The following is a 25,712-nucleotide window of genomic DNA, read 5'->3' as shown; positions in this document are numbered from 1 at the left end:
AGGGTGGAGCAAACAGCTATGGCTGATCCTCAGTCCTGCCCTAAGAGGCCCCGCATCTCAGTGTTCCTCAGTATTCGCTGCAAGCACCTCTGAGAGAAAGCCGCCTTCGAGTTCCGCCCGCTGCCAGACAGTCCAGTTTCTCCCCGTATGAGTCTGGGTCCCCAGAGACTCTCCTGGAACTGAAGTCAGGGCCTTTGGGAACTTGTGCCTCCCTCCCGATTGCAAAAGACACCGGCGTCTTCAGTTGCCAGCCCCTTTCCACGCGCGCTCGAGCCTCTGTACCTCTGCACTTTACTTCTGCACCTCTTCTGAGTCTCAGTGTGCTTTTCTCTTTCCTTCTAGTTGTAGAATTTCCACTCAGCCAGCCTTCCTGTGGTTCTGGATGATGTCTGCTTTGTCTTTTAGTTGTATTTTTGAAGTGGTTGTTCGAGGCAGCAATTTCAGGTGTTTACCTATGCCGCCATCTTGGTTTCTCCTTTTTTTACTTTTTTATTTAAATATAATACTTAATTCTGAGGGTTTAATAAATTATAAGGATTATGCAATTGGTCTTCCATTTTAATAATATGTTGGTGTGTGTTTGCTTATGCCTCTCCTTCTCTATTCAGGTGTGTGTGTGCTTATGCCTCTCTTTCTCTATTCAGCTTCTAATTGCTAAGTAGTTACTTTGTTTACCATCATGTTCCCAGGAAGTAAAGTAGATAAGTGACTGAGTTTTGTAGGAGAAAAGATTAAAACTCAGAATGATATTTGGGAGGTATGTAGAGTTATCTTTGTTCTCCTTGCCACTTGTTTTCATAGATAATATTGGTTGGGCTACATTAAGTGTATACTTACTATTTTTAAATTGTTATGTATGTATATATATTAGTAGATTTGGTAGCTCAACTTGTTGAGCTGCACTGTTAGAATACATGGTACATAAGAAGGTAAAATTCCAAGTTGGGTAGATATGTAAGGAGAGAGAGCCTGTCACTGATTGACGATGAATGTAGGCAAGGATATTTTATGCCCTCACAGTTAACTTGCTGACTTAATTAAGTGTAATAATTCAGCAAACAGCTTAGAATAAGCAAGTTTTGCTTATGTTGTCTCTTGGAGACATATAGAACAAGATAGCCCCAAAATAGAGATGATGTCCATAATGGGAATTCAGATGGACAAGAATGAGACTAGCTAGTTCCACTGCTCAGGTGGGCCAGCTCAGTGTTAGCACAGCAGTGCATGCTGAGATTCAGCTCAGGCAAGGGGTGAACTTTAGAAAATCATCTACAGCAGTAGTCCTGGATATTAACAGATCAGGATCTAGGCAAAGAGGCTGAGCAAATGAGGTGAGAGCATGCATAGGACTAGAGGTTGATGTTCCATATGGCCCCTGAGTCAGAGAACTAAGGCAGAGGAAACAACCTACTAACCCAGTGATGGCGAACCTTTTGAGCTCGGCGTGTCAGCATTTTGTAAAACCCTAACTTAATTCTGGTACCGTGTCACATATAGAAATTTTTTGATATTTGCAACCATAGTAAAACAAAGACTAATATTTTTGATATTTATTTTATATATTTAAATGCCATTTAACAAAGAAAAATCAACCAAAAAAATGAATTCGCGTGTCACCTCTGATACGCGTGTCATAGGTTCGCCATCACTGTACTAACCCATGTTGGAGGCCAGTCATATTTAGCCTCACATTATCTTGACCTGCACTGGTCAGGGTGGTAGTCACTAACCATTGAGTGTTTGAAGTATGGCTAGTACAGCAAAGGAGCTGAATCATAAATTTTTTTAATTTTAATTAAAAATGTTTTTTTAATTTTAATTAATTTAAACTTGGGAACTGTTATTTGATCCAGTTATTAGAAACATTTAAGTATGTTTGGAATAACATGAGTACACGAACCTACTTTTTCAACTGAAAATGTTATTAAAACAAAATACAGAGCAAGTATTTCTGATGAAAATTTAGCATCCAGATTGAGGTGTGCTTTGTATAAAATACACACCAGGTTTAGAAGATTTAATACAAAAAATAAAATAACTTTTAAAATTAATTGCATGTTGAAATGGTAATATTTTGGATATACTGATTTGAATAAAACATGAAAATTAATGTTACCTATTTTTGCTTTTTTAATATAACTACTGGAAAACTTTAAATTGCACATATGGTTTATATTATATTTTTATTGGTCAGTATTGGTCTAAACAAGGGGTGGGGAACCTTTTTAAAAATATATATATATATTTTTTATTGATTTCAGTGAGAGAAAGGGAGAGAGAGAGATAGAAACATCAATGACAAGAAAGAATCATTGATTGGCTGCCTCCTGCACAGCCCCTACTGGGGACCAAACCCACAACCTGGGCATGTGACCTCCTAGTTCATGGGTGGGTGCTTAACCACTGAGCAACACTGGCCAGGTGTGATGGGGAACCTTTTTTCTGCCAAGGTCCATTTGGATATTTGTAACATCACACTTGGGCCATACAAAATTATTCACTTAAAAATTAGCCTGCTCTATTTGGTCAAATATTTAATTAACTCACCCCTAATGCCTTGGCAGGGCCAGACCAACTGATTAGGCCCACGGGCCAGACATTCCCCATCCCTGATCTAAACCAATGCTGACCAATACTATAGCCAGTTTTATTTTATAAATAATGTTTACTTATTTTATTTATTTTGTAAATTTTTGTCAGAGCACAGCCATGCTAATTCATGTATGTATTTTCTATGACTGCTTCTGTGCTGTAATGGCAGAGTTGAGTAGTTGTGACATAGAGTCCACCTGGGCTGCTAAGCCTAAAATATTTATCCACTAGCCTTTTAAGAAAAAGTGTGCTAACCCTGTTCTAAACTCTTAAAGCAGAGGCCTATGTATTACGGCCCAGTGGACAAAGAAAGGATTGGTAGTACCAACTGCCTATTCCTCCAGTGTCCTACTTTTTTCTTAAGGCAGGTTATTTCTTGTCCAGGGCACCCTTCTTCAAGGAACTCTCATTTGGAATGTACATGGATGACAGTAGTGGTGCTATGGTAGCAACTTGGATCCCAGTTTAACTACTTGTTACTCAGAGTTCCAGCAGAAAACAGATGGCAACACTTAAGATAACAAGAAGGGTTTATTTAAAAAAAAAAAAATCATTACAAAGGTGTAAGTGGGGTATAGGAAATCCACAAAGGATTGTACCAGCCTAGTGCCAGCAGCAGCAGAACTGTTATCATCTGTGGGCCTTAAAGGGATGAGGTGTTGGAGAGGTTACTAGGACTCAGAAAGAGATACTGTTGCATAGGGTAGGCCAGTGGTTGGCAAACTCATTAGTCAACAGAGCCAAATATCAACAGTACAACGATTAAAATTTCTTTTGAGAGCCAAATTTTTTAAACTTAAACTATATAGGTAGGTACATTGTTATTAACCTAATTAGGGTACTCCTAAGGCTTAGGAAGAGCCACACTCAAGGGGCCAAAAAGCCGCATGTGGCTCGCGAGCCGCAGTTTGCCGACCACGGGGGTAGGCCATCTTGATAAGAGAAGAGCAGTGAGCTTCTTTAAGGAACAAAGCCAGCCCAAGATGACTTCACACAGTTGGAATAAACATTCTGCTTTCTTTCTTTGATAATATCAAGAATTCTGTTGGATCAAACTCAACTTGATTTTTATTCTTACAAGCCAATAAGTTAGTCTTACTATGTCACAGATACTGGCAGGAGACACAAGACTCCTGAGTCAGAGACAAAGGAGTTTATTATTCATACCACAGCAAGCAGTGTGTTTATCAGCTTATTTGTTTGGTTCCACTTCGCCATCCATTCCCAGGGAGGAAATGTGATGGACCCAGATGGATGTTGCACATGCTGAGGGTTTAAGTTTCAACTGAGAACACTGATTTCATTGCTTTGGGTAATAAGAAGTAAGCAAGCCTGTACTTGTCTCAGGGGAAAACATTACCTTAACCCTCAAGGTTGCTCTAAGTTTCAACCTTAGAAATGGCCCAGGTAAAGAGCTTAAGGTCAAGGCCTACTTTCTTGGTATACCCAGCAAGACATGTAGGAGCAGAAGAGACTCATGAAGGACTGTCTCTTAACAGTGTAATACATATATAGATCAGCAGCTTAGGGAGAGCAGTGTGGAGATTAGCAGAGGATGGATTTGGACGAGCAGGTGAGAGATATCTTGCAATCTGGGTCCCAAGCATTAAATTCATATTTGGATTAAAGTCAAATCAGCAGTTCTGACCTATGATAAGATTACAATATTTTTATTGTCCTTTCCCCTGTCCTTTTGTCATCAGAAGGTAGTACCTACTTCCCATAAGATAATAGGGCAATATTAGAAATTAGTTCTCATTGACTTATTTACTCCTAAGGTTGACTCATTAGGAGCAGAAACATCCTTTCCTTTAGGTCAATACTCCATCTTTTCTAGTTTACCAAACTGCAGCACTATCTAGAAAGGATATATTTTTTGTGTGTGGTTTCAGCTGTTAATACTCTGTTATCACAGTGCTCAATAGCACACAAAAACCATGCTCTCAGTACTTGCTCTTTTCCATCTCTCCACAAGTGAGGTAAATTATAAATAGAATTTTAAGGAATTTGTTAGAGTATGTTAACTAGTATATCTCTATAATTTTAATTTTAACATGCATTATCTTACTATTGGAGGTATGGCACCATATGTGTTTTCTGCCTGGGACCTGTCAGCTCATTTAGTGTCTATGGAGTCAAGCTTGCCTAACTTAATGTATCCTAGGAGTAAAGAGGCAGAGAGGCAGTTCCAGAGTGCATCGAGCTTACTTTTAGAGTACTCCTGACAGTTAAAGAAAAAACATCTAAATATATAAAAGGCTAATATGCTAAGTGTCCAGCCATCTGGGTGATGACATCATGTAGCAATGCCTGGCTTCCTCTCCCTAATGACTAGCCTCCTTGCAGTTTCTTTAGCCCAGGAACACAACTTGCTTGATAACCAGGTGGAAACACTTTACACTGTAACCAAATGTCTGTGAAGCGTTTTCCCGTGCCTCATCTCATTTGATCTCACAGAAGTCCTGGAGTAGGTAGATACAAGACTCGGTGGAATCCTGTTTTCTTTACATTAGCTGGAAAACGGAGATTTAGAAAGCTTAGACACTTGACCCGACTGACAAGAAGTAAGAAATGGTGGACCTTGAAAATGACTTCAGTTTTTCTCACTGTGCAGAATATAGTCAAACACTGCTGCAGTTAAATATTTTACCCTTTGTTCTCCCTGCGTGATCTACAATAATAATCTGCTTTGTGTTGATATTTCCTGCTGTGTTGCTGACAATTACCTGAAAGATAAGTTGGGGTGCTTCACTGGGCTGGAAAAAGTTTAGCTAAATCAGAAAGTAGGTCTAATTAAGCAAGTTTATTCTATATCTATAAGAGGCTAAGTTGACTCGTGCATGCATGATACATATAAAGCTCTCGCTGGTGCCAATCTCTCACTGGTGCCAAATGCACATGTGTGTTTTGATCTGTCATTGTCGATCGTGAGTTTGGTTGACATTTTATTATAAAGAAAGGGTGAATAGTGATATTAAAATATTTCTTCTAATTAATTTCCTTTCAATGTGCACGAATTCGTGCACTGGGCCACTAGTTTTTTAATAAGCAGTTTTTTTTACATTTGATAACTGTTGAATACTGTAGGCACATGACTCTGCTTTCAGTAACCTACATATATTGCTGCTCTCACCTTGGGGAAATAAATCACTACAGACAGAATACTTTCAGCATTGATTGCCTCCATTTAGGCTAGGTGTTCTTTACATATTTCAAATTATAATAGGCATCCAGCAGTTCTTATCTGCAGTAGATGTTTGTTCTGTATTTGGCTGGCAGGAAGTATCTCACCTGTCAAGCAGTGTGTATACCCAAGGAGCAGTGCTGTACAGCAGTTGGAATTCAAAGACTAAAAAAGTTTTGAGGACTGAGTAAATAAATGTATCCCTGTCATGATTCTAGTTATCAACGGACACCAATTAGACATATTGCCATCCTAATCTATTAGGTAAAGTTTTCATGTAGGTGCTTGGGTGTGATGAACAAGAGCAAGAAAATACGCTTGTGAAGTAACAGGTGATGGTTTTTTGTTCATTTTAAAATTGTATAGTAGTATAAATGCAGTCTTTCTTATATCCATTTTTTGTTTTTAACTTGTTTTGGATAATTTGCTTTAAGATTTTTTCTCAAATATAAATCTTCATTATCAGCAGAGTTTCATATGGACTGAGTTAATAGAGGAGCAAAGTAAGTCATTTTAATTATAAGACTTTGATTTTTAAGAAATGTTTGAAGCTCATTAATTTATGTTGGATGATGACATCTGCTGGGAGACGCGTAATATTGTAGCTCATCTTTATCACAAATTGTGAAAACCACTCCATGAAAAGAAGGTGAATGAGAGCCTGGACCTGTGAGTGTGAAATCTGAGAATTCCTCAAACCAGACAATTCTTATCTTAAATGAGGCCAAAGGAAATCCAAGAGCAAAGAGAGACCCACGAATTAAGACGAAAGAAAGAGCTGTGTGCTGGATGGGCTGACTCTGATCTCACCCTCCATCATTTTAGATTTCAAAGTTAAAATATATCAGAGGATACTTTTATGTTTGATTTATAATAAAATTATATTTTCAGTAAGAAATATTTCTCACAGAAATGTTAATTAACCAATTTTGTTGTGGATTATTTATTCAGATAATAAAGAATAACTATTATTGCTTAGAGTAGGCAGACATACTTAGAGGTTTATTATTGATATCAGATGGGAAATTTGTGAAATATTTACTTGTTTGTATTAAGATTTTGCACCCATTTGGCAATATAGGTAATATTTATTGAGTTCTTAAAATGTGCTAGACATGGATACTTTACAAGTATTACCTCATTTACTTCTTAACATAACCTTATAAAGTAGATGATAATTTTGTTATCATTTTTCTGATGAGGAATAGGTCAGGTTAAGTAATTTGCCATAAGTTACTCAGCTAATTCATGTTAGTGTATATTCACAGGAATAGATCATCTCAAAAGGAGGCATATCCCAAGTCAAAATGGAACTCTCTAATATCTCCAACCATTTTCATAGTCAAATTTTAACTTTGTAGTTTTTTCCTTTAACATTTTTTTCTCTCTTCATTGGTTATAGTATTTAATCTGCCTTAATTTTTTGCTTTTGCACGTAAGTTTTATGCTTTTAGAAATGTTATTTTCAATACACTATATTTGTGTAATTCCATACCAGAAATTGAACTGTTTGATTCTTTAAACAATTAAGGGATAACTTTCATAAAGCATAAATCTTGATAAAGTTTTGTATGTGTATACTCCCATATAGTCACCTCCCAGGTGAAGATGTAGAACTTTTTCAGCACCCTATCAGGCTCTTGCATCATCATTATCCTCACCATCACCTATCCCCTCATCCCCAGGTAACCACTTCTCTGACTTCTATCTCCATTAGATAGTTTTACCTATTTTTGAACTTCATATAAATGCAATTGTACACTGTGCAGCCTTGTGTCTGACATCTTTCATAAAATGTTATGTCTGTCAAATTCATATAAGTAGTTGTGTATATCAGTAATCTGTTCTTTTCCATTTCTATGTAGTATTCCATGATATAAATATACCACAGTTTATCCATTTCTATTATTCATGGCTGTTGGGTGTTTTGAGTTTTTGGCTACTGCAAATGAAGCTATTTGTGCACATTATCATTATATACCTGGGATACAATTGCTGTGTCATAGAATATTTGTATATTTAGCTTTGGTAGGTACTGCAAAAAGCCATATATTTTTCTAAATGTATCTCGTACCCTAATAACCTGTGATCAACCAAGACCACAATCATTTCTGTTAATAGTCTTTTTTTAAAAATCTTTATTGTTGAGAGTATTACAGATGTTCCTCTTTTATTCCCCCATTGCCCTCCTACACCCGGTTCCCACCCCACCCCAGGTCTTCATCACCCTATTATCTGTGTCCATAGATAATGCATATATGCATATAGATTCTTTGGTTAATCTCTTCCCGCCCCTTCCCCCTGAGATTTGTCAGTCTGTTCCATGTTTCCATGCCTCAGGTTCTATTTTATTCATCGGTTTATTTTGTTCATCAGATTCCCTGTTTGTTTATTTTGGTTTTTAGATTCAATTGTTCATAGATATGTATTCATTGCCATTTTATTCTTCATATTTTTCATCTTTTCTTCTTTCTCTTCTTAAAGAATACCCTTCAACATGGTGATAAATTCATTTAGCTTTCTCTTGTCTGTGAAACTCTTTATTTGATCTTTAATATTAAATGACTAGAGGCCCAGGGCATGAAATTCATGCACGGATAGGGTCCCTAGCAGCTGCCAGCTGCTGGCCAGGGCCTCCCTTCCCCCGGTCTGTTGGCTGGAGGGCGGTGGTGGGGTCTGAAGAAAAGCTTCACAGGTGGCCTGACCAGGACCCGGGTGAAGGTCACCCCCTCTCCTCTCACAGGGAGATGTCAGCATGTTGGAACAGTACCAGACTTTGTAAGAACCACGTCACAGAGTCCCTGCTATGACTCTCTCCCCCTGCCACTCGCGAGCTCCTGATGTTCTGCTTTGTCATTTTGTGTCACTTAGGGGCACCATCTGCCTACAGGAGTCCCCACATAGTGACCACAACCCTGCTCACTCTCCAAGCCAAACTGGTCCTGGTGGACCAGAAAGTCTAGGATGGAGTTCCCTGGGTCAGCTGACTACCACCCTAGTGGAAGATGTAGCCTCCCCCTTTCTTGATGTGGATGAGGGCTTGGGGGGTGGGGGCAGAAGAAGGGAAGGTCCCTCCCAGTGACCCAAGCCAGTGGTTCTCCAGAGGAGAGCTTGTTATCTCAAAGGCTAGATTCAAACAACGCAAGGGGCGTGCTTCCCTGAGGCACTAGTGGAGCCATGCTCATCCCTTCCTGCTTCTGGTGGCTCCAGGTCTCCTTGATTATGCCAGCATTGCTCCAGTGTCTGCTCTGTCTTCCCCTGGCCACTTCCATGGTTCTTTGCATCTCAGATCCCCTTCTCCTTTCCTTCCTCTCACATGAACACCAGTCATTGGATTTAGAGCCCACCCTACATCCCAAATGATCTCATCTCAGGGTGAGATCGTAATCTCATTCCCCCCCTTTTTAAAAAATCTTTTTTGTTGAGAGTATTACATATGTCCCCCCTCCCCCCTCCCCATTGCCCTTCATCTGCTTCCTGTCCTGCCCCAGGCCTTCACCACCCTATTGTCTGTGTCACACATATCTGCATATAAGATCATTGACTGGCTTATTTCACTTAGCATAATGCTCTCCAGTTCCATCCATGCTGTTGCAAATGGTAAGAGTTCCTTCTTTTTTACAGCAGCATAGTATTCCATCGTGTAGATGTACCACAGTTTTCTAATCCATTCATCTACTGATGGGCACTTAGGCTGTTTCCAGATCTTAGCTATGGTGAATTGTGCTGCTATGAACATATGGGTGCACATATCCTTTCTGATTGGTGTTTCTGGTTTCTTGGGATATATTCCTAGAAGTGGGATCACAGGGTCAAATGGGAGTTCCATTTCCAGCTTTTTGAGGAAACTCCATACTGTCTTCCATAGTGGCTGCACCAGTCTGCATTCCCACCAGCAGTGCACAAGTGTTCCTTTTTCTCCACATCCTCTCCAGCACTTGTCGTTTGTTGATTTGTTGATGATAGCCATTCTGACAGGTGTGAGATGGTACCTCATTGTTGTTTTGATTTGCATCTCTCGGATGATTAGTGACTTTGAGCATGTTTTCATATGTCTCTTGGCTTTCTGAATGTCCTCTTTTGAAAGGTGTCTATTTAGATCCTTTGCCCATTTTTTGATTGGATTGTTTATCTTCTTTTTGTTAAGTTGTATGAGTTCCCTATAAATTTTGGAGATTAGGCCCTTATCAGATATGACGTTGGCAAATATGTTTTCCCACGCAGTGGGTTTTCTTGTTGTTTTGTTGATGGTTTCTTTTGCTGTGCAGAAGCTTTTTATTTTGATGTAGTCCCATTTGTTCATTTTCTCTTTAGTTTCAACTGCCCTAGGAGCTGTATCAGTGAAGAAATTGCTTTGGCATATGTCTGAGATTTTGTTGCCTTTGGATTCTTCTAGAATTTTTATGGTTTCCTGTCGTACATTTAAGTCCTTTATCCATTTTGAGTTTATTCTTGTGTATGGTGTAAGTTGGTGGTCTAGTTTCATTTTCTTGCATATATCTGTCCAATTTTCCCAACACCATTTATTGAAGAGACTATCTTGGCTCCATTGTATGTTCTTGCCTCCTTTGTCAAATATTAATTGAGCATATTGGTTCGGGCTAATTTCTGGACTCTCTATTCTATTCCACTGATCTATATGTCTGTTCTTGTGCCAGTACCAGGCAGTTTTGAGAACAGTGGCTTTGTAATACAGCTTGATATCTGGCATTGAGATCCCACCTACTTTGTTCTTTCTCAGGATCGCTGCAGCTATTCGGGGTCTTTTTTTATTCCAGATGAATTTTTGGAGAGTTCGTTCTAGATCTTTGAAGTAGGCCATTGGTATTTTAATGGGAAGTGCGTTGAATTTATAGATTGCTTTGGGTAGTATGGACATTTTAATGATGTTGATTCTACCAATCCAAGAACATGGTATGTTCTTCCATCTCTTTATGTCTTCCTCTATCTCTTTTTTCAACGTCCTGTAGTTTTCTGAGTAGAGGTCTTTTACCTCTTTAGTTAAGTTTATTCCTAGGTAGCTTAATTTTTTTGGTGCGATGGTAAATGGGATTGTTTTTATAATCTCTCTTTCTGAAAGTTCACTATTGGTGTATAGAAATGCCTCAGATTTCTTGGGGTTAATTTTGTATCCTGCTACATTGCCAAATTCATGTATTAAGTCTAGTAGTTTTTTGATGGAGTCTCTAGGGTTTTGTATGTATAATATCATGTCGTCTGCAAATAAGGACAGTTTTACTTCCTCTTTTCCAATTTGGATGCCTTTTATTTCTTCTTCTTGTCTAATTGCAATGGCTAATACTTCCAGGACTATGTTGAAGAGGAGTGGTGAGAGTGGGCATCCCTGTCTTGTTCCTGTTCTTAGGGGAAATGGTGTTAGTTTTTGTCCATTGAGTATGATGTTGGCTGTGGGCCTGTCATATATGGCTTTTATTATGTTGAGGTATGATCCTTCTATTCCCACCTTGCTGAGAGTTTTTATCAAAAATGGGTGTTGGATTTTGTCGAATGCTTTTTCTGCATCAATTGATATGACCATGTGGTTTTTTTCTTTCAATTTGTTTATGTGATGTATTACGTTTATTGATTTACGGATGTTGTACCATCCTTGCATTCCTGGGATAAATCCTACTTGGTCATGGTGTATGATCTTTCTGATGTACTGTTGGATCCGATTTGCTAAGATTTTGTTGAGGATTTTGGCATCTATGTTCATGAGGGATATTGGCCTGTAATTCTCTTTCATTGTGTTGTCTTTACCTGGTTTTGGTATTAGGGTGATGCTGGCTTCATAGAATGAGCTTGGAAGTGTTCCTTCCTCCTGAATTTTTTGTAGTAGTCTGAGGAGGATAGGTTTTAGTTCTTCCTTGAAAGTTTGGTAAAACTCCCCTGAGAAGCCATCTGGTCCTGGGCTTTTGTTTGCTGGGAGCTTTTTGATGACTGCTTCAATTTCTTCCATAGTTATTGGCCTATTGAGATTTTTAGATTCTTCCTGATTGAGTTTTGGAATGTTGTATTTTCCTAGGAATTTGTCCATTTCCTCCAGGTTGTCTAGTTTGTTGGAGTAGAGCTGTCCATAGTATTGTTTAACAATCATTTGTATTTCTGTGGGGTCTGTTGTTATTTCGCCTCTATCGTTTCTGATTTGGTTTATTTGGGTCCTCTCTCTTTGCTTCTTGGTGAGCCTGGCTAGAGGTTTGTCGATCTTGTTTATCCTTTCAAAGAACCAGCTCTTGGTTTCATTGATTTTCTGTATTGTTTTTTTGGTCTCTATGTCATTTATTTCTGCTCTAATCTTTATTATCTCCTTCCTTCTGCTCACTCTGGGGTTTTCTTGTTGCTCTCTTTCTAATTCTTTGAGTTGTAGAGTTAGATGATTTACTACCATTTTTTCTTGTTTTTTGAGGTAGGCCTGTAGAGCTATAAACTTCCCTCTCAGGACTGCTTTCATTGTGTCCCATAGGTTTTGGATTGTTGTGTTTTCATTGTCATTAGTGTCCAGGATGTTTTTAATTTCTTCTTTGATGTCATTGGTAACCCAATCAATATTTAATAACATGCTATTCAGCTTCCAAGTGTTTGAGTATTTTGGGTTGTTTTTATTGTAGTTTATTTCTAACATTATGCCATCGTGGTCTGAGAAGATGCTTTTTATGATTTCAATCTTCTTGAATTTGTGGAGACTTTGCTTGTGACCCAATATGTGGTCTATTTTTGAATATGTCCCATGAGCACCTGAGAGGAATGTATATTCCATGGCTTTGGGGTGAAGTGTTCTGAAGATGTCAATTAAGTCCATCTGATCTAGTGAGTCATTTAGGATTGCTGTTTCTTTGCTGCTTGTTTGTCTAGCGGGCTTATCCAGTGGTGTCAGTGGTGTATTAAAGTCCCCTACTATGATTGTATTGTTGTCGATCTCTCCTTTGATATCTTCCAGGAGTTTTTTTATGTATTTGGGTGCTCCTGCATTGGGTGCATATATGTTTACCAAGGTTATATCTTCTTGTTGTATTGATCCCTTTAGTATTATGAAGTGGCCTTCCTTATCTCTGGTTATGGCCTTCACTTTGAGGTCTATTTTGTCTGATATAAGTATTGCTACCCCAGCTTTCTTTTCCTTTCCATTTGCCTGAAAGATATTTTTCCATCCCTTCACTTTCAGTCTGTGTGAGTCCCTTCTAATGAGGTGGGTCTCTTGTAGACAGCAGATGTATGGGTCATGTTTTTTTATCCATTCAGCCACTCGATGTCTTTTGGTTGGAGCATTTAGTCCGTTTACGTTTAAAGTTATTATTGAAAGGTACTTGTTTATAGCCATTTCTTTTTGTGTGTGGCTGTTTTCTTTCTGAGCTTTTTATTCCTTCTTTTTACACCAGTCCCTTTAGCATTTCTTGCATTGCAGGCTTGGTGGTGATAAACTCCCTTAGCCTTTTTTTGTCTGTGAAGCTTCTTATTTCCCCTTCAATTTTGAATGATAGCCTTGCTGGATAGAGTATTCTTGGGTTCAGTCCTTTGCTTTGCATCACTTTGTAAATTTCTGTCCATTCTTTTCTGGCCTGATGTGTTTCTGTTGAGAAATCATTTGATAATCTAATGGGAGATCCCTTGTATGTAACTTTCCGTCTCTCTCTTGCAGCCTGTAAGATTCTCTCTTTGTCCTGAACATTTGCCATGGTAATTATGATGTGTCTTGGTGTGGGTCTTTTCGGGTTCACCTTGTTTGGGACTCTCTGTGCTTGTGTGACTTTTTTCTTCCCCACTTCAGGGAAGTTTTCTGATATTATTTCTTCGAGTAGGTTTTCTAATCCTTGTTCATCTTTCTGTTGTTCTGGCACCCCTATTATTCGTATGTTGTTTCGTTTCATGTTGTCCCAAAGCTCCCTTAGGCTCTCCTCCTGTCTTTTAATTTTTTTCTCCAATTGCAGTACAGTTTGGGTGTGTTTTGCTTCCTTGTCTTCTAATTCACTAATTCGGTCCTCCGCTTCTCCTAGTCTACTGTTGATGCTTTCAATGGTGTTTTTTATTGCAGCTATATCGCTCTTCATTTCTTCTTGGGTCTTGCATAAGTTATTGATTTTTTCATCTGTTTCTTCTTGCTTCTTGCATAAGTAGTTGATTTTTTCCTCCATCCGGTTTATGCACGCTAGGACCCTTATTCTGAATTCTTTTTCTGTCATGTTGCATGCCTCTGTCTCACTTAGCTGCTTTTCTGGCGAGTCCTCCTTTTCTTTCCTTTGGGGGTTTCTTTGCCTACCCATGTTTGATCTCACTGACATATCTAGATGTTGAGTCGTTCAGTGGCTGCTCCCTGGGTGGCAGTGGCTCCTTGGGCTGTGGTTGCTCCTTGGGTGGTTGCGGTAGCAGCTGCTCCTCAGTTGGCAGCAGCTCCTCTGGTGGGTGTTGTTCACAGCTGTGGTGGCTCTTCTGGCTGGTGGGGGGAGGCTTCACGTACAGCTGCTGTTCCTCAGACAGAGGGTGTGGTGATCAGGAGGCTGCTGTTGCTTGGATCTGCTTAGTCCTGCCAGGTATTTAGGAGAGTGTTGAATTTCCCTGTGATACACTGTTCCTCCGTGTTGTAAATCACAGTCCTGATTTTAAAGCAGGCCGTATTTGTGATCCAGACTGCCTTAATTTGTGTTCACCTAAGAGTCAGTTTGTGGCTCAGCCTCTGGGTGGCAGTGTTTTGCAGTTGGCCTCTGAGGCTATATGGCTTCTCTACCCAGCAGCAAGGGTTTATTTTTTCTCTCATTAAGATTCTTGAGCATTTTTATAACCATAGTTTTGAACTCTGTATCTAGTAGTTTGTTTGCTTCCATTTCATTTAGTGTTTTTTGGTTTATTTTCCTGAAGTTTTCTTCTGTTCTTTCATTTGTGACATGTTTCTTTTTCTCTGCATTTTGTCTGCTTCCCTGTGTTTGTTTCTATGTATTAGGTAGAGCTGTTATGACTTCTGGAATTGGTAGAGGGGCCTTGTGTAGTAGGTGTCCTGCAGGGCCCAGTGGCTCAGCCTCCCCAGTCACTTGAGCTGGGCACTCTAGGTGCGCCCCAGTATTGGCTGTGTGCACAGTCTTGTTGTAGTTGAGCCTTGATTGCTGTTGGTGTCACTGGGAGTTGACCTCCAGGCCAATTGGCTGTCAGGACCAGCTTGTGACTACAGTAGAAGAGCTGCTGTGCAAGAGACACCCCTATGGAGCAGGACTTGCTTCTGCGGGACTTAGGTGTTCACTGAGTCTGCCCCTTGAAAGTGTCACTTGTGGATGTGTAGAGCTATAATCTGGTATGGTCTGAAGCTGTCCACTGGGTGCATTGGCTCTGGGTCCTCCCAGGAAGTGTAAAGTCAGCTACTACCTGGGGTCACCGGCAGGAGCTACAGAGCAATTTGCAGTTCGCTGTTACTTTGTTGGGCTTGGAAGTGCCCAAGTGAAGCCAAGCTGTGAAGCAAGGCAGGCTGCTGCTAGTATTGGGTCTTGCTGATGCCAGCTGCTGCTTGTCTGAGAGATTTTAGGAAAGTCTGAAGCCTGAGCCAGGACAGGCAATTCATATGGAAAAATTGCTGCAAACAGCTTGAGTGGGGCTCCAAATTGGATGGGACGGGGTCTTAGGGAATCACCAGGGTGGAGCGAACAGTCTGAGCCAGGCTGATGGAAACTCAGATATGGCTGCCAGTCAGCTCTGCTATGGCAGCGGTCTCAGTATAGGAACAATGACATCTGCCAGCACTTTTGTCTGGGAGAAAGCCGCCCTCTAGTTCTTGCCCCGGTGCCAGACAATCCAGTTCCTTCCTGTATGTCCCTGGATCCCCCTCAAGCTAATGCCCCCGCGCTGGAACTCAGAGGGAGCAGGACAGTGTAAGTTTGTGTACCTGCCCTTTAAGAGAACTGCCTGGGTCTCCTGCAGACTCCGTGTCACTCAGCCACGATCCCTGCTGGATTTTACAGCCCGAAGTTACAGGGGCTTCTCTTCCTAGCTCTGGAACCCTGGGCTGGGGGGCTCGTGTGTGGCTGGGATCCCTTGCTTCTCAAGGGAGGCCTCTGCAGCCCAGATATCCCTCCCAATTAAAAAAACACCAATGTGGGTGTTGGACCAGCCTGTTCTGCGCCTCTGCCCCTCCTATTAGTCTCAGTGTGCTTTCTTCTTCTCTAGTTGTAGGACTTCCAGTCAGCCAGATTTCAGGTGGTTCTGAATGATGGTTGTTTTGTATTTTAGTTGTAATTTTGATGTGGTTGTGGGAAGGAGCAAGGACCAGTGTTTACCTATGCTGCCATCTTGGTTCTCCTTTTCTGTTAATAGTCTTTAAAAACATTTGGGAAGGAGAACTTAGTAAACAGGGATATAGATTTTCATACTGATCTGTAGAGTACTGCTATGTGGAAAACTTTGTTTTTTCTACAACAAACTAATACCAAGTTACTGCTTTGTACTACTTTGTACATAGACTAATAGGGGACTTTGGGAGAAAATAATGAAGTATAAAATACAGTTCTGCCTTAAGAAGCTTAGTTTAGTCAGATAGACAAGAGAGTGAAAGATAAGCAATGTAGTATAATCTGCAAATGATACATGATTTGTATAAACAATATGTGCTCTCAGATTTTGAAGAGCAGTCACTGGCCTGGAATGATAGGGAAAGGCTTCATGGAAAAGGGAAGCCTTCAGATGAGCCTTGGTGGTTGGGTAAAATTGCATTGGAAGAAATGGTTCATCATGAGTAATGTTATAGGAAGATGGAAAGGCTTGTTGGGAGTCTAAATGGGCCTGATGAGTGAAAAATTTAAATTGGGGTGATGGGAAGATGTTTGAAAAAGTAGTTGGTCAAGCTTTGGATACTTTTAAATGTCAGGTTAGGATTTTGTTTCATTGTCCAATATGTAGATTAAGTCCACTTTTGTTCTTGTTCTCAAAACTCTGATTGATATTTTTACAGTCAAAGCATCAGAATTGTTACAAAGTTTTCTGCTTTTAAAATTTCATTCTTTCTCCCCCCCACCCCAAGGTAAAAGACTTTTATTGGATTTTAGAGAGAAAATACATCCTAAAGGGGGGGGTCTTGTAATTGAATGGGAGATTTTACAAATACCATTTAATAGAGATTTTAAAGAGATAGTATAGATCATTTTTTACTGTATAATTTAATTGATTACAAGAATCAGTAAAAAAAGAATATAAGGTGATTTTCTTTAGAGATGATAGTGGTAAAACCCTTCTGTAAAGCATATAAGAGTTGAGCTACTTCTGAAAGTTTTTTTCCCCCCTAATGTCTTATGATAAAAGTTTCTGAAGAATATTATTTCCAGACTCTTTTTTTCCTTCTTCCACGTTAGTATCTTCAGATTATAAGAAACAGATACCCAATGAAACTTCCGCTGGAAATGAAAGAGACTCATCAGCTATACCACAAAATTGGTCATTCCAAGATCATTACAGAATGTATTCACCCATAATATACCAAGCCCTCTGTGAGCATGTGCAGACTCAAATGTCACTGATGAATAACTTGGCTTCAAAGAAGAACCCTAATGGAATTCCTGCTGTACCTTGCCACATTGTGTCTGGTTCTGGTTAGTATGAATGATGTTTTTTAAAAGCATAAATATAAACTATAATTAAGTTGTTTGATTATTGTATAAGCAGTATGAGATGTGAATGATTTTTCTCTCTTCTTACCTTATAGAATGTCAGGCGACTCCATGTTCTAGTTATGGCTTATCTACTTCCACTCCAGTCCAGTTACCTCAGCCACCACCCTGCCCTCCAATGGTTCATTCTGTAGGTACAGTTTATATACTACATAAGTAATTTGCTTTTAGAAATTGTTATCTTTAGAGAGAATTTTGAAGTTATTGATTGTATGTAGCTCAATGCCCTAGGACAGCGGTTCTCAACCTGTGGGTCACGACCCCTTTGAGGGTCGAACGACCCTTTCACAGGGGTCGCCTAAGACCATTGGAAAACACATATTTAATTACATATTGTTTTTGTGATTAATCACTATGCTTTAATTATGTTCAATTTGTAATAATGAAAATACATCCTGCATATCAGATATTTACATTACGATTCATAACAGTAGCAAAATTAATTTTGGTAGTAATGAAAATAATTATATGGTTGGGGGTCACCACAACATGAGGAACTGTATTAAAGGGTCGCGGCATTAGGAAGGTTGAGAACCACTGCCCTAGGATGTATGAAGACCATTGATTTTTTTCCCAAGTTATTTTTTTAAAATATATTTTACTGATTTTTACAGAGAGGAAGGGAGAGGGATAGAGAGTTTGAAACATCGATGAGAGAGAAACATCGATCAGCTGCCTCCTGCACACCTCCCACTGGGGATGTGCCCGCAACCAAGGTACATGCCCTTGACTGGAATCGAACCCGGGACCCCTCAGTCCGTAGGCCGACGCTCTATCCACAGAGCCAAACCGGTTAGGGCCCAAGTTATTTTTTATTACCCAAGTTGTTTTACTTATTTCTTAAGAACAATGGTGAGGGGAAAGTGGGAGAAAAGATCAATAGAAAAAAGAAATCACTCATACCCACCACCCAAACACAATTGCTGTTAACACAGTGATAATCATTTAATTCTCTGTGTAGATTTTGTTTTTTGGTTTTTATTTGTTAAGTTTGCTTTTTTAAAAAAAATATTGTTATAATTAAATGTGTACACTTTTATGTTCTGTTTTTTTCACTTAACATTTTATTGTGAACATGTTTATTTATATACATTCTGTAAATTTTTAATAAGTTGATTAAACTCTGTTTAGTGGAAATACTATAGTCTATGTAATTACTCCCCTATGGTATACATTAATCAACAGTTTTTTACTACCATAACATTTCTGTAAGTTTGTGCAAAAATCTTTGCATATGTCTGAGATTATTTTCTTAAAATTAAATTTCCCAAAGCAGAATTTTGTTTTTAGTCTCCAAGTAGACTAATTTTTTATGCCTTTGTCATTAAACCATGTGCGATATTTATAAAGTCTATTTTAGTCATGGCTTTATTATGTTCTCATATTGCAGAGTAAGCGAATTTACTTTTACAAAACTATAATGTCAGTGCTCATGTTTTTGAAACTTGTTTTTTTCTTTCTTTAGGAAGTTCAGACTGATGGTGACAACCAGTTTGCATCACAACATAACACAATTTCTGTGAACTGTACTGATATTCTAAAGAATTCCTTCAGTTCTAGTCTTGGAGTTCAGTGTAGCCTGCCTCAAACTGACAAACCAACTATTCCAGCTTTTGAGCAGCTGGATCTTGCTAATGAAATTCTGCCACAACAAGAAGTTCCTAAGGAACCAGACCTATTAAAGTGTTTCCAAACATATATGAATTTGTTGCATTCTCAACCAGACCGTCAGACAAACCGAAGCCCCACTCTATTACTGCCAACTTCCTTGGCCACTAATGAAGAAAATTGTGCCAAAGAGCAAATAGGAGAGGTCACAACTGAGGGAAAGGATTCAAATATGCATGTGCGAGATTCAAGAATAAAGGGTGTCCAGAAAGCAAAAAATGGGAATGAGAGTGCTGAAAAAATTAGAACTATAAAATATTTGTTGGGAGAGCTGAAGGCCCTAGTAGCAGAACAAGGTAGATGAGTATCTATATATATAAAAGCCTAACATATAAATTGCCCCCTCAGGAGTTAGGCCGGGAGTTTGATCACTCACTATGATGTGTGCTGACCACCAGGGAGTGGCACGGAACGAAGGAAGGCCCCAGGCAGTAGCTGGCAGCCAGGGAAGGGAGGTCCTGACCAGCAGCCGGAAGGCCCCGATTGGCCCTGATCGCCGGCCAGGCCTAGGGACCCTCTACCAGTGCACGAATTTCGTGCACCGGGCCTCTAGTTTCTTTACTAATAACCAACTATTCTAATGCTTAACAAATCTCACTGTGAGAAGTAACCCAAACCTTTTTATGCCCTTTTCATTTGACTTTTGAGATTTTTTTAATTAGATCAAGGAAAATGTCTTAGGTGGGGTTATGAGATATTTGAGCCAGGTTGTATTCGTTGGTTTGCATCATGTGTGTGTATTCTAAATAATGGCTTTTCCTTAGAGTGAGTTACAGAGCTGTCATCTTAGAAAGTATAGTAATTGATTATAGAAGCACTGATTGAATGCCTAATATTTGCAGACTGAGAAAATATTTCAAAGCTTTAAAAAATATCTATAGGAATATAGCACTATTATTCCAGAGGTTTGATACATTAATTTTCAGACCTGCAACTTATCACTTAACCAAAACATAGTAACAATAATAATAGTTACAGTATTCACTATCACTTATTAAACATTTACCATATGCCTGACACTGTGCTAAGTGTTTTACGTGCGTTATCATAGTAACAATAATGATAGTAACAGTATTCACTATTACTTATTAAACATTCACCATATGCCTGACACTGTGCTAAGTGTTTTATGTGCATTATCTCATTTAATCCTCTCAGCAACCCTATAAGGTACTATTATCTCCCTTTAACCATGAAGGAATTTAGGCTGCAGGAGTTAAGTAATTTGACTAAAGTTATTTTGCTAGAAAGTGGTAGAGCTCAGGTCACTGCCTCCAATATTTATGAGCGAAACCACGGTACAAATGATTGGTAGAGGACTGCTTAGTAATTGGGCATAGTTGTTTACTGTGTGTATAAACTTTACATCAGGGTGTTTAAATATCTGTGAGTTATTTTTGTAGCAATATATTTCCTATCTCTTTTAGGTATCAGATAGTTAAAAGTATAATTATTAAATGTATTCAGTCAATAAAATATTTGAATAGAAATGAAGGGAGAAAAATAAAAGACAAAAAATCTAAATTCCACCTTCTACCTGTGTCTGCCACCTCCAAAACCATCCAGTTTTCCCAATTAATAAAAAGAAGGGATACTGCTATCAAATGAGGTGTGGCTAGTTGTGTTAAATCTCCTTTATAAAATTAAATAATAAAGCCTCATCTTAGTTTACCTTCTCTCAATATTTTGCCAAATTGAATTGCCTAAAGTGAATTATTTGCAATAGAATAAAAGACTGTGTTGTAAATACGAATACTGTATTAATTATAGGAAACCTGTTAGCAATTATTGGGTTCTAGTAGTCCTTTGGCAGTGTGAATTAAGAGACAAGTGTAAACTATCTTCCTATTAGATACTTCAACTGAGGAATATCACTGATATAACAATGCTGTGATTTAAGATTAATCTTTAGTGTCTGAATTTAATTTCTTTAGAATTTTTATGAATAGGCAAGCAGCAGGAAAGAGGAAAATAGGGTCTGTGTATTCAATTTAGAAATAATCTGAAAATTTTTCTTGTTTAATAATACACATGAATAATCTTATTCAAAACCAACTTATGTTTTCACTCATTTCTTCTGCCTTTTGTAGAGGATTCAGAAATTCAGAGACTGATTACAGAATTGGAGGCATGTATATCTCTACTTCCAGCAACAAGTGGAAACAAAAATACTCAAATTGAAATAGCACTGGCCATGCAACCACTAAGAAGTGAAAATGCTCAGTTACGCAGGTGAGAATTGCTCTGAATATTTTTGTCTCTATTGCAGAGATGTTTCATAGCCAGAACAAAGGTGCCAAATGAAATATGTGGGGCCCCATCAGAACAGAAGATTTATTGTCTTACTGTGTTTCTGCTTTTTTCCCCCCTGCTTTTTAAACATTGTTTAGCATTCTTTAACATTTCCATTACTTCTGCCTATTGGTACATATTTACCCCCAACTATTGCACCTCTGTTATCACTTGGTTGATGGTGTATAGAGAGCAAAATGAAATATTTCAGGGTATTTTTTAGGCTAGTCTAAGCTATGCAGCAGTAGCAAAGTCCCAAATCTCAGTGGCATAACAGCAAAAGGTTATTTCTCCGTCACAGCAAGACCAGCATGGGTCATCAGAGGCTCTCTTTCATCTTATGGCTCAGGATTTAGTTTCCCTTCATTATAAGGCCATTGTCTCAGTGTTTTTCAGGAAAAAGAATATGGATATGGCACACTGACTCTTACACGGCTCTGCTCAGAAGTGACAATCTCACTTATTATATTTTGTAGGCTGAAAAAAGGCATATGGCCCTGCCTTATCTAAACATCTGGGGCATAAATTTTCCCCATATTTTTTATTCAGGAAAGGAGAGCCTGATATGGGTGAGCACCAGTAGCCCCATCACACTCAGACAGAAAAAATACTCATTCCAATTGCTTTTTAAGATGGAAACTCATTTCCATCTTATATATTGGAATTATAGTTTTAATTTATTTAGAAAAGATGTAAACCAGGGATCTAATCTAGAAATCACTTAACATATTATCAATAATATCTTAAATTTGAGTGTTTCGGTGATGACCACCAAGGTCACCACCTCAGTGTCTGTTTATCAGTATAGTTTGCAGAGAACTGGAGCACATCTTTTGCAGCACTGTGGTGTGAGTGTGCCTTCAGAGGGCGTTGCAGTTGCATGTGCTATAGATGCTGCATCAATACGTAGGACCTGGAAGGACCTGCACAGAAACTGGAAAGCAATGGAGTAGGATTCTTCGTTGTAAAATAGCTTAAGTCCCTGGATCTGGAGCCTGCAAAGACACGACACTCAGTGAGATTTACTTGTTTAAGATTATTTCTCTAATAATCATTCGTCTCTAGATCAGGGGTCCTCAAACTTTTTAAACAGGGGGCCAGTTCACTGTCCCTCAGACCGTTGGAGGGCCGGACTATAGTTAAAAAAAAAACTATGAACAAATTCCTATGTACACTGCACATATCTTATTTTGAAGTAAAAAAACAAAACGGGAACAAATACAATATTTGTATTTGCATGTGGCCCGTGGGCCGTAGTTTGAGGACCCCTGCTCTAGATACTATGATATATGATAGGGTTGTGGGGTTTAAATTCTTATAATATTGTCTTCTAAATGATCTCTATAATAATAGCATTAGTTTTTCAAAATCAAAACCAAGTGTAAATAATAATAATGTTAAAAGCCAGTACTACATCTAACATTTATTTTTAAATCCTCACCCGAGGATATATATTTTTATTGATTTTAGGAAGAGAGAGAGGGAGAAGGGGAGAGAGAGAGACAAAGAGAAACATTGATGTGAGAGAGAAACATCGATGGTTGCCTTCCGTACATGCCCCCACCAGGGATCCAGCCGCAAGTTGGATATGTGCCCTGACTGGGACAACGCTCCAACCAAGCCACACAACCAAGCCAGGGCTTAACAACCTTTATATGTGTCATCTCTTTAAATTCTTATAGCAGCTCTATAAGGTAGGTACTATGTTATTCTCATTTACAGATGAAACCAAGGCATAGAGGTTATGTAACTTGCCCAAGGTCACATACCTAAGAAGTAACAGAAACAAGACTCAAACCTGGGCAGTTTGATTTTTTAGAGCATAATAATCTTAATTTCTATACCTCTACATTGCCTCTGCTAGGAAATAGAGGTCAACTTATTTATACTTCAATATTTAGGTGTATTTTGTGAAACAAAAGAATCTGCTATAAGCCATCTATACTAATAAAAGCCTATGTGGTCATCATGCCCTCATGCCGTGATGCCCTCACGCCATAACAATCCATCACCAGGAAGCTGCGTGCGCAGTGGGCACGCGCATGCAGGTGGGAGGGGACTTGACACTGTGTGTGCAGCGCGGAGGTGGGTCTTGGTGGCTCTCTGGGGATCCGGCTCTCTGAGGCGGATCCCAGTGGCTCCATGCAGTGTGGAGGCAGGACCCCCGACTCCAGCCTACCTCTTTGGGGCAATCCATCGAGGAGCCCTGGATGGGTGGGCAGGGCCTACCTCTTTGGGGAGGTTGATTTCGAGGCTCCCGCACTGTGAGGGGGCACAGGCCAGGCTGGGGAACCCCCTTCGAGTGCACAAATTTCATGCACCAGGCCTCTAGTTTAAAATAAACAAGCATGTTTTTAAAGATACCACTATCAAATAATGGGTTAAGTAAATGAGCAGAACTTATTCTCAGATACTATTTTAACTTAGTGATCATGGGAAATATCAATAGTTATTAGCTATTTCTATTCCTTAGAAGATTTTAGAGCTGTTTTAGGAGCTTATTTATAAACCCCTTAAGAAAATGATACTACATTATTGGTCATTTGCTTTTAATTCTTTTAAATGTATTATTTTGATATTTTGAACTAATTCTTCAGACTTGGCACCAGAGTTTTTGGCTCTGTGTCCTTAGAGGACAAAGATTATATAGTATATTGCCATTGTTTATTTGACTTTCTAAAAAATGAAGTTATTGAAGAAATGAAGAATTTGTCAGATATATGCTCTTTTTTAGCAGATTGAGGTTTCCAGCACAAGTGTAGGAATTTTTGTGCCTCTTTGGAAATCTTAATTTAGAAAGAATCATCCATAATCTCCATTTACAATGAAAGTTGGAATGCATTGGCTCCTTCAAAAAGGTTTTTCAGCACATTCTAACAAAGTTTTCTTTTTGTTTGTGCATTTAGCAATTACATGTTTCTTTTTAGCCAGAAAGTGATCTTTCAGGGTTTTCTTGGAGTTTATTGCCATCTTGTGGCTTTTATAAAAATAGCTAGATGCATTGTTTCTATGGCAACTGGGCAACTGGGTCATTGGTAGCTGGACAGTTTTTATGTGGATTCCTGACACAGCTCAACATTTAGCCCTCCTGGTCCTTACCCACAAAGTGTCTGCAGTGCCCCATTCATGTTACCTCCAAAAGCCTTGGCACATTTCTAAATTTCCTGTATATGGGTTGGAGGGGTACTACTTCATTTAGGAACCATCAGCTAGAGAGTGCCTTAATATTTATAGTGTAAGTTAGAATTCATGACCACTTCCTGATTTTAGATTCAAATACAAGACCATTATGTACCCACGCAGAACAAAAAGTGAAATGCAGTAGCATTCAAGCTTTTGATTTTATCATTTGACAGATGGTAACATAATTCTTCCAGGTGGAAGCTACTAAAGAAATACTAGATTATTTGTTTTTTATTTCACTTTATTTTTGAGTTCAAAGATGTAATGGGAAAGAGCCAGTGAGTTTAGACATGCTGAATGTGTCATTTAGACCATCTGGACATATGTATGGTACAAGTAGAACATAGTAATATGATTCAGGCTAGAAATGTAGACTTGGGAGTTTTTCACTGAACTCGTGTTTATTGAGCTTTTACTATATATTTCGCATTGCTTTTGACACCAGAGTCATGGTGATTAAAAGCAAGTGATTTATTATCAGTGTAGAAGTAATAAATTCACCAGGAAGGTTTAAAGTGTGAACACAGCCAAGAGTGAATTGCTGGAGAATAACAGCTTTTTCACACAGCAAGAGGAACCTGCGAAAGAAACCTGAGAAGGAACTAATAGCAAAGTAGCAGAAAAACTAGGAGAAAATGATGTTACAAAAGCTATGGGAAGAAAAAATTTATAGGAGAGATCACTGCATAAAAAGGGACAAAAGTGGATCAAGAATAAACATCACAAGATGAATTGCCCAAAGAAAACTTGAAACAGTATTCCACAATCTCCAGGAAATTAATAGAACCTTTTTTAGAGGCAGAAAAAGAGAGATTGAGAGAGAAGGAATTCTTAAAGAAGACCAGACAATAAAAGGAGAAGAAAAGTGAATTTGATGAGGTCAAGAAAATAAAAGAGAGAAGCAAAAACATATTACAAAAATGAATGCCCCATTAGAAACAACAGCAAATTAAGCAAACATGAAATCAGGGATGTTATCCTATCTAACAATAGACAAACATGGTAATTAACCATAACTTCGCTACCCTTCCCATTGGCTAATCAGGGCGATATGCAAATTAACTGCCAACCAAGATGGCGGCCGGCAGCCAGGCAGCTGAAGCGAACAGGAGGCTTGCTTGCTCCAGTGATGGAGGAAGCCAAGGTTCCCCGCCTGC

General features: G+C 38.9%; 1 protein-coding gene across 1 annotated transcript in view; it reads left to right on the top strand.

Moving 5' to 3' along the window:
* CCDC14 (coiled-coil domain containing 14) overlaps positions 1 to 25,712 on the top strand; it is a 62,545-nt gene that overhangs the window by 11,258 nt on the left and 25,575 nt on the right. The window contains exons 7-10 of the mRNA XM_014545230.1: positions 17,098 to 17,334; positions 17,448 to 17,542; positions 18,878 to 19,376; positions 21,171 to 21,312. Coding sequence (XP_014400716.1) covers positions 17,098 to 17,334; positions 17,448 to 17,542; positions 18,878 to 19,376; positions 21,171 to 21,312 — 973 coding nt within the window. The remainder of the gene's footprint in view (positions 1 to 17,097; positions 17,335 to 17,447; positions 17,543 to 18,877; positions 19,377 to 21,170; positions 21,313 to 25,712) is intronic.

Source organism: Myotis brandtii, unplaced genomic scaffold (genome assembly GCF_000412655.1).
Source record: "Myotis brandtii unplaced genomic scaffold, ASM41265v1 scaffold4, whole genome shotgun sequence".
Taxonomy (NCBI): Eukaryota; Metazoa; Chordata; class Mammalia; order Chiroptera; family Vespertilionidae; genus Myotis; species Myotis brandtii.
The sequence above is the reverse complement of the archived record's forward strand: the minus strand, read 5'-3'. Positions and strand labels throughout refer to the sequence as shown.